This window comes from Zalophus californianus, chromosome 9, assembly GCF_009762305.2.
Source record: "Zalophus californianus isolate mZalCal1 chromosome 9, mZalCal1.pri.v2, whole genome shotgun sequence".
NCBI classification, from domain to species: Eukaryota; Metazoa; Chordata; class Mammalia; order Carnivora; family Otariidae; genus Zalophus; species Zalophus californianus.
Genome location: NC_045603.1, coordinates 126,488,968 through 126,505,901, shown reverse-complemented (window position 1 = coordinate 126,505,901; position 16,934 = coordinate 126,488,968). Strand labels below are relative to the sequence as shown.

General features: G+C 44.6%; 1 protein-coding gene across 3 annotated transcripts in view; it reads right to left on the bottom strand.

The window, feature by feature from the left end:
* The window catches only part of NMT2 (N-myristoyltransferase 2), a 62,112-nt gene that overhangs the window by 8,120 nt on the left and 37,058 nt on the right, over positions 1–16,934 (bottom strand). For 2 of the 3 annotated variants that reach the window (XM_027593449.2, XM_027593452.1), the window contains 6 exons: positions 14,700–14,818; positions 14,492–14,583; positions 14,252–14,368; positions 12,740–12,910; positions 11,436–11,544; positions 3,839–4,009 (listed from right to left, as the gene is read on the bottom strand). In XM_027593449.2, coding sequence (XP_027449250.1) covers positions 3,839–4,009; positions 11,436–11,544; positions 12,740–12,910; positions 14,252–14,368; positions 14,492–14,583; positions 14,700–14,818 — 779 coding nt within the window. The remainder of the gene's footprint in view (positions 1–3,838; positions 4,010–11,435; positions 11,545–12,739; positions 12,911–14,251; positions 14,369–14,491; positions 14,584–14,699; positions 14,819–16,934) is intronic. The other variant, XM_027593451.2, reaches the window with a different exon arrangement.

Genomic DNA, 16,934 nt, shown 5'->3' with positions numbered 1-16,934 from the left:
CAATGAACATGCAGAAACCAAAATTAAAGACATAATACTATTTATAATTGCTCTAAGGAAAATCACATATGTAAGGTATACACTTAAGAAAACATGTACAGGATCTGGATGCTGAAAATTATTAAATGCTGATAAAACTCAAAAGTTCTAAATAAACAGAGACATATCATGTTCATGGACTGGAAGACTCATGAATTCTCCCCAAATTAATCTATAGATTTAATGTCATTCTTATCAAAATCCCAGCAAGGTACTTCATAGACAAAAACAAGCTTATTCTGAAATTTATATGGAAGGGTGAAAGAAATAGATTAAAACAATCTTAACAGAAAGAATGAAGTGGGATGAATCACTCTACCTATGAAGACTTATATAGAACTATAGTAATCAAGACAGTGTGGTGTTGGTGGGGGGACAGACACCAGAGATCAGTGGAACAGAAGAGAGAACCCAGAAACAGAGCCCAATACAAATATTAGCATTCAACATATTGAAAAACCTTTAGAAACCAAGAAGATTATATGTAAAAAGAGGCAAAGTATATGACTGGCATAAAAATGGCTAGCACATTTATGAGATGATGTTCAAATTCATTAGTAATAAGAACATGCAAATTAAAAACAAGATATCCCTTGATACCCGTCAGACTGGCCTAAATTTAAAGTCTGGTAATAACCAAATGTGCGTGAGGATCTGTGGAAACAAGACCTCTCCAACACTGCCAGGAGATACTCTGGTGAGCTGTATGACAATATAGCTCGGCCTCTGAGTATATACCCGAGGGCAGCAGTTCTCAAAATGTGGTCTGTGAACCCCTGTGGGTATCCGAGACCCTTCCAGAAGTCCGAGGAATCAAAACGATTTTCCTAACAGCACTACGAAGTTATCTGCCTCGTTCACTGTGTGGACATCTGCACCAAGAATGCTGGAGTGATGGTGCCACCACCATCCGGGCCTCGGCACCAAACCGTGCCGGTGGTCTTTTTACTCTTCACCACCACACCCTCACGGTTAAAAAAAAAAAAAAAAAAAAAAAGGTTTCACTGAAGCATGTCCTCGAATAAGAATTCTTAATTGTATTAACTCCCGATGCTTAACAACTCATCCTTTCCCACCCTGTGTGATGGCACGGGACGAAGCACACAAGGCAGTTCTGTTGCCTACTGAAAGGGCAGTCTTTTTATTTTTCTAGGAAAACTCTCATTTTCCATGAGTTTACTGTCTCAAAGAGAAGCCCGTAGGCGACGGAGCTGTGAGCTGATCTAGCCACTTTTTTCATGGAACACCACTCAAAAAGAGGACTAACAAAATCAATGATGCGATCCTATCACTTCAAGGAAAATATTGGTGGGATTTGTTGCCAGTGATAAAATTTGAGCTTTCAGGGTACAACTTTATGTCTGGAAAAACCTGTATCCTCCACCATGAACTATATTATATACTTTTCTGATGACAATGGTGGGGATATCAATGAATGAGGCTTTTTGATATTATATAATGAACTGTTAGTATCTACAAGATCTTTTTAACTCAGTGAGTCGGTATTTTCCAAATGATCAATATATGATGTTACAAACTCATACACTGGTAAAGGACAACGGACAAGGCAGACCAATGGATTTTAATCAGAGTATGCAAAGTTCATTAATATGCTTTCAGGTAGAGAATATTCAAAACGATCGGAATAGGCTACTAAAATATTCATTCTTTTCCATATCGTCAATACTTCATGTGAAGGATTTTTTTTCACACACGTCAGCCAAAATAATTTATCACAATAGATAGAATGCAGAAGTAGATATGAGAGCCCAGCTGTCTTCTAGTAAATCAGACATTAAAGAGATATGCAAAAATATAAAACATACCATTCTTAATTTTGTCGCTTTGGGAAACAGTTATTTTTCATAAAAAATATGTTATTTAGGTAACATGTTTATTATTGTTATTAAATGAAATAATATATATTTTTTCAATTATTTCTTCTTTTTTTTTTTAAGATTTTATTTATTTATTTGACAGAGAGAGACACAGCGAGAGAGGGAACACAAGCAGGGGGAGTGGGAGAGGGAGAAGCAGGCTTCCCGCTGAGCAGGGAGCCCGATGCGGGGCTCGATGCAGGGCTCGATCCCAGGACCCCGGGATCATTACCTGAGCCGAAGGCAGCCGCTTAACGACTGAGCCACCCAGGCGCCCCTAAAACCTCAATGAGATACCCCCTCACACCAGTCAGAATGGCTAAAATTAACAAGTCAGGAAACGACAGATGTTGGCGGGGATGCGGAGAAAGGGGAACCCTCCTAGGCTGTTGGTGGGAATGCAAGCTGGTGCAGCCATTCTGGAAAACAGTATGGAGGTTCCTCAAAAAGTTGAAAATAGAGCTACCCTATGACCCAGCAATCGCACTACTGGGTATTTACCCCAAAGATACAAATGTAGTGATCCAAAGGGGCACCTGCACCCCAATGTTTATAGCAGCAATGTCCACAATAGCCAAACCGTGGAAGGAGCCCAGATGTCCATCAACAGATGAATGGATAAAGAAGGCGTGGTTCATATATACAAGGGAATATTACTCAACCATCAAAAAATTGAAATGTTGCCATTTGCAATGACATGGATGGAACTAGAGGGTATTATGCTAAGTGAAATAAGTCAGTCAGAGAAAGACAAGTACCATATGATCTCACTCATATGTGGAATTTAAGAAACAAAACAGGATCACAGGGTGAAGGGAGGGAAAAATAAAACAAGACGAAATCAGAGAGGGAGACAAACCATAAGAGACTCTGAATCATAAGAAACAAACTGAGGGTTGCTGGGGGGGAGGTGGGTGGGGGGATGGGGTAACTGGATGATGGGCATTAAAATGGAGGGCACATGATGTATTGAACAATGGGTGTTATATGCAACTGATGAATCACTGAACCTCTGAAACTGATAACACGCTCTATGTTAATTAACTGAATTTAAATTAAAAGAGATTTGTGCTTAAAAATGTGCACTCTAGCATTGTTCTAGAAATAAGAGCTTAAAAACAAAAGACTGCTCGGTTGTTCTCCAGGATTGTCCTTTGAATTCACCCTGTTTCTACCATTTCTGCTCTCTCTCGGCTGTCATCCTACAGCCAGATGGATGCCTGACAATGTTGAAAAGACAATTCCAGCTCAGTGCTCACACCTGAATGGTGAATGGACTATTGTCGGAACTTCTACCTGGCCTCCTTAGTCTTTCCCTCCTCCAGGTACTTACCAGCTTAAATCTCAACTTTTGAACCTAATCCCACTTCAAGCGAAAGAGCTTCTATGCAAAACATCATCTGAACAACAAATTCCAAGCTTTTTTTTTCTTTTTTCTAAAAAAAGGTTTAAAAAGCACTATGTTAAATTCATCCAATCAATAATCAGAAAATCTAGATTGTTACTTTTCCTTCCTTCCCTTGAACAAGAGTTAAGTGGCTGAGTTATGCCATCTCAACTGAAAGCAGTTCAGGTCAAACCAGGTTCGCAAAACCCAAAGACATTAAACTTCGGAAAGTACCTCAGATAAGGCCATCCAAATTGACTTTTTCAAGACTGAATTAAGCAATTAATCACACAGGTATCAAAAGAAACGTATCCTGACTTCCCATTAATCACTAGCAAAAATGTGCTCTTCTCTAGGAACGGAAACTGTAAGAATAAATTCTGGTTCTATCGGGGGGAGAAGAAATCTGGTTTGGAAGCAGTGAGTCCCGGAGAAAGAGGAGAGAGAGGGGCACTCTTCGATCCCTCCAGAAAACAGACTCCGCTGTGTGGTGTTTTCATACTTGTCTGTAGTGTCTTAACCCCCTTATGTTTACCTCCACTACAAACGTATCAATAATGTGCTCCTGGGGGAGGAACCAGTGAGCTACTTCCTCTTCATCCATCACCGGGGCGAGATGAAACTGCTTCAGGTAAGTGTTGGTCAAGTCTCGAACGGCCCGGATATCTCTCGGTTCCATCGGTCTCAGGCCTGACGTCTTGGTAGCCTTGTTGCAGTGAACACAAAACAAAGTGGGAAGTTGAACTGTAAGAGGAACGGAAGGCCGGGTACGTCAGCGTCACCTGGGAGCCTGTCAGAGCTGCCGAATCGTGGCTCCCCCTCAGCCCTACAAAATCTGCCATTTACCGAGACTCCCCAGTGATCAGTCTACACACAAAAGCTTGAAAAGCACCGAGTTAGGATATACGTTAGACAATGTGCTGTACCTTCTATCTGTGGGCCCGGTCTGCCAGTGCTGCCCCAACGAAGCCAGAGGGGACACCAATCTATGTGCCAAAGCCAAGCATGTTAACGGCCTCCACCCCAGGGCAGAGCAATCTGAGCATGTGTTCTGGAAGGATGTGCTTTAGAGACTGCCCTGTCTGACATGTTGAGGTGAAGACAGCTCAGAAACTGACTTTATTGAATGGCCCATGAAGAAGCTGTAGCTCTTTTGTTCTTGTGAGCAACAAAAATGAAATAAAAGTAGATCAGAAGGGGAAGGGCAAGCATTTGAACAGCCAAGTATTTTCTAAAGGTGCATGGCTAGCTGCCAAGTACCAGGCCTGGCTTCCCCTGCTCTCTTTTGATTAAAAAAGGTGATTAGAACAGGCATTTGGATTCATCATTCCAGAGCATCACGATTTATACGGTATTCTACTAGGAACAGAATTAACCTAACGGTCAGGACAGGTCCCCATTTGGATTTTGTTCCACTGTAACCTCAGAAGAGCTCCAGACATCACTTAGCTCCCTGGGAACTGCCCAAACACCAGAACACTTGAGCCAAGAAGTGAGAAAACCTACCACAAGTGCTTGTTTGTACAAAATACTAAAAACTTAGCAAGACAATTTCAGTTTGTGAACTGAACAAGTTCAGTTCTAACTTTCCAGTTAGCTTGATTTTTTTCCTTTTTCCTAGAAACAGTGAATACATTTTGAGCAATAAGTAACCTGTATATAAATACTTCTATTCTACCTTTCTAAGTTATTTTTAAATGCTTTAAAATTAAATACTGCCTTTAAAAATAGATCATAACAACTCCCGCGTGCCCCCAGACTCGAAGCATAGCAGAGAAGCCTAAGGTGGAAAATAGGTCTCATGCTGAGTGCTGGCTCTGATCCATCTTAGCGGCTGTGCCGAGGTCTCTTGGGGTCCGTGACAATGCTGACTGATCGCTGACCGGTGGGGGCTAGCAGGGGGGCTGAGAGATCTGTTCTTTGTATTTACAGACCCAAATGTCCTTTCTGTTATGACTTATGTAATCTATAAAGATGTAGTAATGCAGCTAAAATACAGTTTACTAGTCCACATCGAGAGAAGATAAGCCCTGAACATTTAATAGAGAACTCGTTACTTCTAGCCTTTCTGTGGATCACAAAGCCAAAGCACGAGAAATCTCCAGGCCCTGGCTTCCATCCAAGGCCTAACCCTTCAAGCAAGCAAGAAGGGTAATAACAGCCCGAATATGTGCCGAATGAATGAAATGAATGAATGAATGAATGAATGAATGCCTATGTTTCGAACCACATTTACACAGTAAGGTACGGTGAAGGCTGCAGACAGGGAAAAGAGTCACTGTCAGTTCTTCGAAGATGATACTTCTTGGGCCTGGCACTTTTATGTAAGCCAGGCAAAAATTCTTTTTTTCCTTTCCCCCGAGCCAAGTTTAGTGTTTGGTAGCATTTCTATACTGCAAATTCATGGCAAGATGGAACCTAGGTGATTTCCAAATACTGGAAAAGGTAACAAACATACATTTCTAAATGCTAACAGGAAAAACCAAACTACATATACAGAAAGAATGTATTTAAAAAGTCATTTACAAAGATGGTTTTCTGCTACGCAGATGACCTCGATAAAGTCTTAAGTAGCCTTGCTCAATAGTAAACTGTTTTTTCTTTTGTTACTAGTTCAGGAACAATGATATCGAGCAATTAGATTCATTAGTGCAAGCAACAGGATACTGCATATGTTAGGCGGACATTCAGAAAGGAAGAACAAGCCTGCCAACTTCTTTCTAGACCAAAACACTCCTCTGCAGCAATATTCTCCCTCAGTGAGGATTTATCCTGCAAAATCACTAAAATCAACATCTTTTGCCCAGCAGACACCCTTAAGGCAGCGGTTCCTGAATATTTTTGTCTAAGACACCTTTCCCCTCTTAAATACGGAGTATTCCCAGCGAGTTCTGCGAAGGTGGGTTATATCCACCTGCACGTATCGTATTAGAAATTAAAACCGAGAAAATCTTAAAACAAAAAAAATGCAGGAGCACACATTCCAGAAGGCCTCTCGTAGACGTCACAGTTCATCTGTAAGGTAATTAAAGCGAAAAATGCATTTTATGTCTCACTGTTATAAAAATAGTGTTGATGTCACAGACCCCGCTCCCCTGGAATGGACTTGACTCCAGGACTTCTCAGGGGTCCCAGGACCAACTTTGAGAACTGCTGTGTCAGGTCTCCGAAAGTCAGAATAACGGGTAGTCGAATTGGGAGACGGAAAACTCCGTGAAACAGTACGTTTGGGTGAACAGGCAGAAAGTATATGCACTGGGCAATTTATAAGCCCTAGAAGTGCTTTTTTACAGAAGCTTTTTTTTTTTTTTAAAGAGAACATAAGACTGTATCAGCTATAAAAAAAATGCAAGATCCCAGAAAACAGGAGAAGAATGTTTACTTTTGCTGACTCACAATGTGTCTCAGGGCCTAAATGTGCTTCTTTCTAATATCATGAAGTCTCATACTCTCCAAAAAAAAAAAAAAAAAAAATTAACAGAAGCACAAGATACATTTTAAAATATAAAATACACCCTCCAATTACAACTGTGGTCTTCAGAAAGAGGTGGAGAAATGTTAAGCCTAGATTTAAAAAATGGTAAGTTTTGGCATAACCCAAAAAAGAAAGGTGGCTTCCAGAGAATTCCAAAAACACAAGAAGACATTTCCAGTGACTGAGACAGCCTTACATTTCATATGCAAACTCTTATTATCTCAGCCAGACTCACTTTCCCAGGGTCCAGCTAGCAGGCGTGACTCGTTGGGACTCTCTGTACACTGAAATATGTGTAAAATCTGCTTATCAGTGCAGATGGGGAAAAGGCTCAGAGGTCTATTAAAAAACAGAAGCCGTTTTGTTCTGTCAAACTATGTGGTGTAAACTGTCTTAGAGCGAAGATTCCAGAGTAGAGACGTAAGCAATGATTATGGGGATTTGATTTAAAAAGCAGCCGTAGGAAGCTAATCACTAAAAAAAGCATCTACTGCAACTAAATGTTGCACGTCTTCACAAGCACGTCCTTCCTGCAACACCATGGAAGGACCCCAGGAGATGAACCTGACTCTGTTTTTTGCCGACTTTAAATTCCTTCACCTTTAAGAGCACTGACAAAAAAAAAAAAATTCCAACTTTGAAAATGCTCAAAAGTGGGGCGCCTGGGTGGCTCAGGCGGTTAAGGGTCTGCCTTCGGCTCAGGTCATGATCTCAAGGTCCTGGGATCCACGGGGGCCCCGCGTGGGGCTCTCTGCTCAGCGGGGAGTGTGCTTCTCCCTCTGCCTCTGCCCTCCCCTCCCTGTTCATTCTCTCTCTCTCTCTCTCTCTCTCTCTCTCGAATAAAATCTTAAAAAGAAAAAAAACAAGAAGAAAATGCTCAACAGCAAGCTAAAACAAACCAATGTTTACAAGGTAGGGGAGGGCACGACTCTCGGGGAGACCTGAGCATTGCAGAGAGCAGAGGCAGGGGGTGTGGGCCCTGGGTGGTTCTCTCCTAACAAGAAGATGACGATTCTGGGCAGAGCAATTTCACTGCTCTCCTCCATAAAATGGGGAGAATGCCCTGCCCTCCTAGGACTGTTCTGAATAATAGCTGAGATTATGGATGTTCAGTGTCTAGCACAAATGCTGTTCATAATAATGTTAACGCTTTAGATTCAGAAGTCCACAAACAAGACCTAAAGCAGGCACAGTATGCAGAAACACTAATGATGGATCAGATGAGACTGATCCAGAGAGCAAAAGTTGTATGCACTAAGATTCTTTACGCTTAAGGGTACAAAATGTTCTTAAATCACATGACTGGGCCCCTATACAGGCAGGCCATTGTTTAGTACATGCTACGTCGTCCAGCTTTTTTTTTTTTTTTTTAAGATTTTATTTTTAAGTAATCTCTACACCCACCACGAGGCTCAAACTCACAACCCTGAGATCAAGGGTCGCACGAAGAGTTGCACACTCTACTGACTGAGCCGGCCAGGCGCCCCTGCACCGGCCAGCTTCAAACTCAAACGGCACACCCCCAGGCGGCTCGGTGGGTGCCTTCTGGATTTTCTAATACCTGTACTCTCATCTCTTCTACCCTCTCTTTTTCCTCATTGTTTTACTCTTCATTTTGCTCTCCTTCCCCAGGACTTAAAGGCAGGGAGGCAGACTGGAACACGCCAACGAGCGCTATTTGGCCCCTGATGATCATGCTTTCCTGCGTTCACCTCCGCTCTAGTGACCGTGTGGCGAGACATCTGGTGGGACCAGGCCATGCTGCCCCCTGGGGGTGTGCGAGAGGTGACAGCAGGAGCAAAGGGATCTAACAGGCGGAACGTGGATGTTCGGGGCGTGCATCCCGAGTCCCCCACTTATTAGTGACAGGCCCGTGTCTAAGTGTCAAACTGCGTAAGCCCCGATCTCTTCGTCTGCAAAATGCAGACAGCCACACCAGCTTCGAAAGGTTGTCGTGAGAGCAACATGAATATATACACACATGTGAGAGCACTTTGTAAACTTCACTTTATTGGGGGGAAAAAACTCCCAACACCGGACCAGTGATTTATTACCAACTTGTTAACATTGTTACCTGAGTTGATCGATTTTTGTGTAAAAACATAAAGGATGAGGGACAAAAGTCAAAAATACTCTTAGCTCAAAATCTGATCACCCTGAATAAACCCATGACAGATACTAAAACTCCTCCTTCATCCCATTTTAGGAAACCTACGTGGAAGTGGGCGCCTTCCTTACACACAAGCTGGATGGTTTCAGGCTCAAGAAACTGAAATTCGGGGAGACCACAGAAGAGCGTTAGCCCCTAGTGAAAAAAGTGGGCACGCCTGAAGTTTTTTAATTTCCGCTCCTGGATGGCCAAGTCTCCAACCGCAAGGAGGCCGCTGAGAACGGACAGGCCTGCGGGGGGCACGTTTCGCCGTAGCCGTGTCCTGTGCCTCTATGTGCCTGTCCCTCTCGGGTCACTCTGGGTCTTGGCCCCTAGCGTCACAAAAGCCCTGGCCAGTCAGTATTCAGTGTCACATTGCTAGTGTGACTTCTCTGAACGTCTTCTGTGCACACATCTCCACACACCTACCTTCCCTTCTGCGCTCCAGCATGAGGGGCCGGCACCCCCTCCCCAGGTCCTGTGGACCCTCCTCTGTCATGCTGTCTGCGGTGTTTATTTTCTTCTCTCCTGGTCTACATTTCCCCTCCCTCCTTGGCCTCAGAGGCGGTGGGTTCATTAGTCTGAGCCCCACCGTCTGCAACAAGGGAAGATGAGGCCTTCCGATCCTTCTGCCAGGTGACAAAGCTCCAGAATGATGGTCCTGATCTCTCCCACATCTGGTTTCCCTTGCCTCCACTTTTCTCCTCATGAAATTCTGCCTAAGGTCAGAAATCAGTTGATTCCTGTCTGCCACTGGAAAAAAATACATCCGTTCAGGTAGCTACTCACATGTACTTGGTAAACACACAACTGGCCGAAAGACGAAAGGAGGTAGTGGAGGCCACCGCGCCAAGAAAGGCCACTGCAGGTGAAGCCCTCCCCGTGTTCGAGAGGAACATGGTGACATTCCACGGGAATCCCTCAGTCAAGTTAAAATAGTCATGAAACTACTTTCTAACAACCCAAGAGAAAGAATAGCTCTGGCGAAATCAAAACTTCAAATGAAAGATCCCATCTGAGGCAGACGGATTCTAAGATGGCCCCCGGTAATGCCACCTCCTGGTGCTCACAGCCTTGCGCTCCTCCTGAGTGTGGAACCTGGGACTTGCTTCTAACCAGTGACATACACAGCAATGGTGACTGGATGTCACTTGCAAGCACTGATTACATAAGGTTCTTAACTTCCACCTTGCTAGCCGGCTCTCTCTGTAGACTCACTCCCTCACTGGCTTTGATGAGGCAAGCCGCCATGTTGTCACAGCTGCTGCCCTATGGGGAATCTCACCTGGCGAAGACCTGAGGTAGGCCTCAGGCCGATGGCCAGCAAGGAATTAAAACTCTCGGTCCAACTGCCAGCAAAAACTCCGGCCTGCTAACAGCCATGTGAGTTGGAGGTGGACCCACCCCCAGTCAAGTGTTCAGATGAGACCCAGCCCCAATGGATACCTTGATGGCAACTTCATGAGAGACCCTGGGGCAGAGGCCCCAGGCAAGCTGGGCTTTGACTCCTGACCCACAGAACCTGGGAGAAAACAAATGTGTGTTTTAAACTGCTAAATTTGTGGGAATCTATCACAACAGCAAGAGATAACTAACACACCATCCAAGCCTCAAATAAAGGCAACACTGGTAAGCACATGTAACTTTTCCTCTATTAAGAGACAACTTGTCATGTTGGGAATTTGCTAGCTTAAAAAGATATTTTTTTGAGGGGGCGCCTGGGTAGCTCAGTCAGTTAAGTGTCTGCCTTCAGCTCTGGTCATGATCTCAGGGTCCTGGGATGGAGCCCTGCGTTGGGGGCGGCGGGTCCCTGCTCAGCAGGGAGGCTGCTTTGCACTCTCTCTCTGCCCCTCCCCTCTGCTCATGCTTTCTCTCCCAATCTCTCTAATAGATAAATAAAATCTTTCAAAAATATATATATTTTTAAGATTTATTTATTTATTTAAGAGATGGGGTGGGGAGGCTTAGGGAGAATCTTTCAAGCAGACTCCCCACTGAGCACAGAGCCCAACGCAGGGCTTGATCCCACAACGCTGCGATCATGACCTGAGCTGAAACCAAGAGTCAGATGTTTAACCAACTGAGCCACCCAGGTGACCCTAAAAAGATGGTAATTTAATGAAACATTATTTCCTCTCCTCGGTCTCTCCTCTAAGCCTTATTCCTTAGGTCCTTTGTGTTAAAATATCATCAGAAGCCCCAAGTTTTCTTCCTTCTTATGTAACAAACGGTAAATACTCGAAATTTCAAAACTTACATATCTTGAGTTCAATCCCATCCAACCATAAACTAAAGACTTAAAAAGTCTTAAAAAACAAAAAACAAAAAAAACTGCTGTTTCCAAATGAGCTCCCCTATTTTTCCTAGCCTAGAGTTCCAAAAAGCTACACATTCACATTCTCAAACACATGAGCTGGTTTTTTAAGACTCTTGCAAATAACTCTTTTCTACACTAAAAGCTTTAGTTAAGGTCACAGCTTTGAAAAACTGCAGAAAATTCTTACTTACATCCGGAAGTCTGTAGAGCTTCATTGTTCTCTGCAAAGTCATATTTCTACTCAAGTGAGAAAATTTCACTTCTACCAGTTTTCTGGGGTTTAGTGATCGATGCCAGTATCTGGAATACAATAAAGGTTTTAAAACCTGATTGGTTTCTAACCCTACCAGTTTTTACTCTTTGTCCCAGCTCAGACGTTCTAGAAGCATTTAATGAACACTAGTGATGCCCCCGGTGCAATGCTGGATGCTAGCCCTCTTCTTGCATAATTATTTTATCAGCTGGTTTTTACATCTAAAATACATCCTTGCTTTCCTTGTTATGTTCCTTTGTAGTCTGTAACCTTTCATCTCTTTCAGTAAAGAGCAATCATAAAATTGTAAATAAAGTTAAAAAATGCCCAGTCTGCAAGTATTTAATGACCACTGCTGATTCTACAGAAAGCAGACCAAAAAGTTTAAAAACATGAAAACATCCCCCCCTAAATTAGTAGGTGCCGCTTTATATAATGCCCACCAAAGAAAACAACTTTTTGAGAAACTACCTTGAATTTCTTCAGTGATTCCAGTCTAGGTACTAGGATGATTTGTATTAAAACATACCTGCGAAGTCTTATTTGTTCAGGTTATTTATGAATAATTTAATCGGAGAGAGTCGTTTTACAGTTTACCTTTCATACTACATTTAGCGAAAAGTTTCGTCTTGTTTGAGGCAAAAATAGTCAAGAGAGATAAACCCTGAGGCTTTACAACAGATTAGTCCAGGTACAAATCTGCCCTGGATTAACCTTTGAAAGCTTGGTAAGAACAGATGAAGTCATAAAAAACAGAGCTTAAGCCTTTTCTTACTCTAAGCAAACAGGTTTGTTTGGGCTTCTCAATTGGTGTTTATCAGGCATTTGGGACAGTTCCCTGACAGCCAGGGCAGAGCCTGGTATAAACCTGAGTGTTTGGAAGGAAAGAAAATGCTAGCAGGCTGGATGTTTCAAGATCTCAATGCCCCGAGTGCCCCAAGGGAGAGGCAGTGCTGGTCTCTCCAAAGGAAGGCACACAGGAATACAGAACCAGCATCATTAGCAGGAAAATGTTAAAAAGTAGAGTCCCCCCAACCCCCTGGCTTTTTTTTTTTTTTACTCTCGAAGTGGTTCTATGGCAAAATGGAAAGAACAATGGACACAGTGGTTCTTGGGTCTGGTCTCCCCCCCTCTGCCACCAAACTATGTAATAACAGGTAAGCCCAAATCCCTGAGTTACACGTGAGAATAACTGGGAGCAACAGAGCAAGGGGGCAAGAGGTGAGCGTGTGGTGTTGTTACCTGCAAGTGGCTACCGGCTTAGGAAGAACCACTCCAGCGGTGTAGACGGCCTGAAAAATCCCTTCCAGGTTCACTCTTCTGGTTATTTCTCGAATTAACACTGGAGCTACCCGTTTTGATCTCAATTTCTTATGAACACAAAGAAAGTTGATTTCTACCATCTTTTTCACACTAGGAAAGAGAAAGATGTCAAAAATCGGAGGGAACGTAAGACGAAAACATTTAGAAGAATAAGACAACACCCATGACATTTCAAAGAATAGGAAACCGAAAGATTCCCCCTCCTTCAACACAATATTTAAGTATTCAGATGGGATCGAGCCCCGCGTCGGGCTCCCTGCTCAGCGGGGAGTCTGCCTCTCCTTCTCCTCCCCACTCATGCTCTCTCTCAATATCTCTGTCTCTGCCTCTCTCTCTCTCTCAAATAAAATAGATAAAATCCTTAAAAAAAAATAAAAGAAATAAAATGGGTAAGATGTGCCTCGAAGTTTCTACAACTGTTTTTTTCTGTCATGTACGCAATTAGGACAATAACTGGGTCACGCAGCTGCACAATCTGGTAAGATGTTGCTTTGGAGTATAATGCAATTCCTAGGATCCTGAAAGGTGCCTTGACCAGACGAGAGCTGGTGTTTTTCTGAGCCACAGTAAACCTTCCAGAGCTTCAAAGCTTGTTCCCCACTCTGGTTCTATATATGCTGCCATTCCATGTGGCACAGACTCCTTGACATCAAATACCTTTTAGTAGCAAAGAAACTAACCAATACACTGAAAAGTACCCGGTCCTAATCTGCACAAGACCTCTGACTTTCTGGGCTAGAGACCCGGAGCAAAAATGCAACATAGTTATCCTATGGATAAAAAGATTTTTTAAAAATCTCTCTCTCCTGGGCGCCTGGGTGGCTCAGATGGTTAAGCGTCTGCCTTCGGCTCAGGTCGTGATCCCAGGGTCCTGGGATCGAGTCCCGCATCGGGCTCCCTGCTCCTTGGGAGCCTGCTTCTCCCTCTGCTTCTCTCTCTCTCTCTCCCTCTCTCTCTGTCTCTCATGAATAAATAAATAAAATCTTCAAAAAAAAAAAAACCTCTCTCTCCTAAAATCTCTTACGGTAATTTTTTTCTCCAGAAATAAATCTGAAATATCCATTTATAGTTTTTTTATTCCGATACATACAGATAATACAAGAATACATCCGTATTTGTGTGTGCACTGACGAGACTGAGAGAGCTGTCCTTTTTTTGCTGTTTGCAGGCCAATTTTTTTTTTTTTTTTTATTAAATCAACTTTAGTTTTCCACCGGTCCGTGTTTCTGAATCAACTTTATTTTTAAGAGTTTTAGATTTAGCAAAACCGAGCAGAAAGTAGAGTTCCTTCCCGTAGACCCCTGCCCCCACCCACCCACAACCTCCCCTAAGATCAACGACCCGCATAAGCGATTTTTCAAAGCCCACTGTAACTGCAGTTCTTGGAAAAATAACACATCAAAGCCAGCATGGACAAGCTTTAATAGGTACCTGTCATAAATCCGAATGTTTGCTGGGATGGCACTTATGAACCCTACTAGCTTTTTGTTCGAAGACACTCGGACCCCACAGTGCCACTGAAGGAGCCAGCCCGGGGGACGCAGCGCCCTGAAGTGGATGTAGGCAAGGAAAACAGGCGCCGGTTAGTGTCCCGGAACCCAGGGAGAGACCGAGGCACGCCGGCCCCGCTGCCCACGCCTGGGGCGCCCCCCAGCGGCCTGCCAGACTCACCACAGCAGGAACTCGGGCGAGTAGTCGAAACGGAACACGCTCTCCTCATCTTCCACGTAATTCTCATTCAACAGCGTGTACAGCTCCTTGAGCTACAAGACCAAGCAAGTGTCCTGTCTGGGGTGCTTGCAACCGCCCCCCCCCCCCGCCCCCCCCGCCCCACGCAACGTGTGCGAAGGCAGGTGTTGAACCCAGGAGTGTTACTCACCACATCGGCGTTACCCAAGTCCAGGGTGTCCCACATAAAACCCTGCGGCAGGGAATAGGGCTCCTGACGCACGTTGTCTTTATCCGCTTCAATGGCCCCGTGAGAGGTTATGACTTCATCTGGGGAGGGGCAGAGGAGAAAGAAGACAGACTATTCAAGGACAAAGCATTCTGATGATCCAAAATGGTCTGTCACAGAAAACGAAATCACTGCTAGGGGCCTTGGCTTTCATATCATCTCTGAAAATATGCTATGTCTCAGCTACTTCTGCAGCGAGACAAGGTAGTCAGGTGGTGGAGAAGAGCCGCTTTCTCACCAATTAAATGGAAGGAGCAATCCTTTCTCATGCAATGACAAGGTGTGTATTAGGACGTGACAGTGACTTCTCAGCCTCAACGCCTACGTGACAGATCCACTGCACTAGACCACAGTGGGCAGCTTAGGTCCGATGATGGCCTGGAGACGTCTCTTCTTATTCTGCATTTCAAACACCTGGGCTGGTGGCGGGGGGAGAGCTACGGGGACCTCTGACCCCTCCCGGCAACACCTACAAGGCATTTCCAGACTGCTGACAATGCAGCTGAAGTCATCCACGTCTCCAGGGATCTCCACAAAGGTGCCCTCTTCCCGTTCCTTCTCCACAGCTGCCCAGTGCGACTGGGATAGAACCCAGTCTCCCGCGTGCGGCTGATGCCCACCTGGCCGCCCACCTGGCCTTTCTCTCCAGCTTCATCCACACTGACCCCCCTCAGGCCGGCCCCAGCTCACGGCGTCTGGGGTTTCCCTCTGCTCTCACAGCCCTTCCCCTGCTCTCCGTAGGCGAGCCGCTTGAGTGTTTGCGGATATAAGCTTACACATCACTTTCCCACAGCATCTCTCCCTGACTAAAGCTGTTTCCTCCCTGGGGGATGCCCTCCCTCCATCCCCACCTGGCCACCATTTTTATCCTACCTTCCCTTCACGGTTTCCCCACCATGTTCCCCAGCGCCTGGCGCTGAACAATACACACTCACCATTGATCTGCCATTACTCAGCCATAAAAAAGAATGAAATCCTGCCATTGGTGACCTTGAAGGCATTATGTGAAGTGAGTTATGTCAGAGAGAGAAAGACAAATACTGTATGATTTCACTTATATGTGGCATCTGAAAAAAACCAAAAATTCTGAATTCCTGGACACAGAGAACTGTCTGGCGGTTGGCAGGGATGGGAGTGTGAAATGGGTGAAGAGGGTCAAAAGGCACAAACTTCCAGTTATAAAGCAAGTAAGTTCGGGGGACATAATACACCACATGGTGATTACAGTTAATAATACTGCATTGCATATTTGCAAGTTGCTAAGACAGCAGATCTTAAAAGTCCTTATTACAAGAAAAAAATTCTGGGGACGCCTGGGTGGCTCAGTCGGTTAAGTGTCTGCCTTCGGCTCAGGTCATGATCTCCAGGTCCTGGGATCGAGTCCCGCATCGGGCTCCCTGCTCAGTGGTGAGTCTGCGTCTCTCTTTCCCTCTGCCTCTCCTCTCCACTTGTGCTCTCTCTCTCTCAAATGAATAATGAATAAATAAAATCTTTAAAAAAGAAAAAATTCTGTAAGTCGGTGAGGTGAGGGATGGTATCTAGACCTACTGTGGGGGTCATCTCGCAAGGTACACAAACATCCTATCGTTATGTTCGACACCTGATACTAATATAGTGCTGTATGTCAGTTACACCTCAAAGAAGAAATAAATAAATAAAACAGAAGCAGAAGGAAAACAAGCAGAAGGAAAAAAAAGAAACAGGTATCTGCTGAATAAATGACCATCAGGTACAGGTTCTGGCCTCACCTTTTTACAGGTGGAAGCCACAGGGTCTCGACCAGCTCCAAGGGGTCTTGTTTCTCGTTCTTTCTAGCTCCTGACTTTGTCAGTTGCTACTGCTGCACCAGCCCACCCCCCTATAATACCTTAGGCTTCGTCAAGTCAGCCTGGGTGGCCAGATTCTCAGCTGCTCCCTGAGAGTCCCTTCGGGACGACTGCCTAGAGCTTGGCTACCCACCCAACACTGGGACAGCCTCAGGCCGCCTCTGCCCCCCACAACTAACCTTGCTGCTGCCTTAACTCACGTGCAAACTGGGTGTTCAAGGAGCTGGGGGAATCCTGCAGGGATTTAGGGGAGGGGCCCAAATGTGGTGCACCCCGGCTATCTTCCCAAAGATGTGTGCTGGTGTTAGGAGGCGGCCCAAGGCGGCTTGCT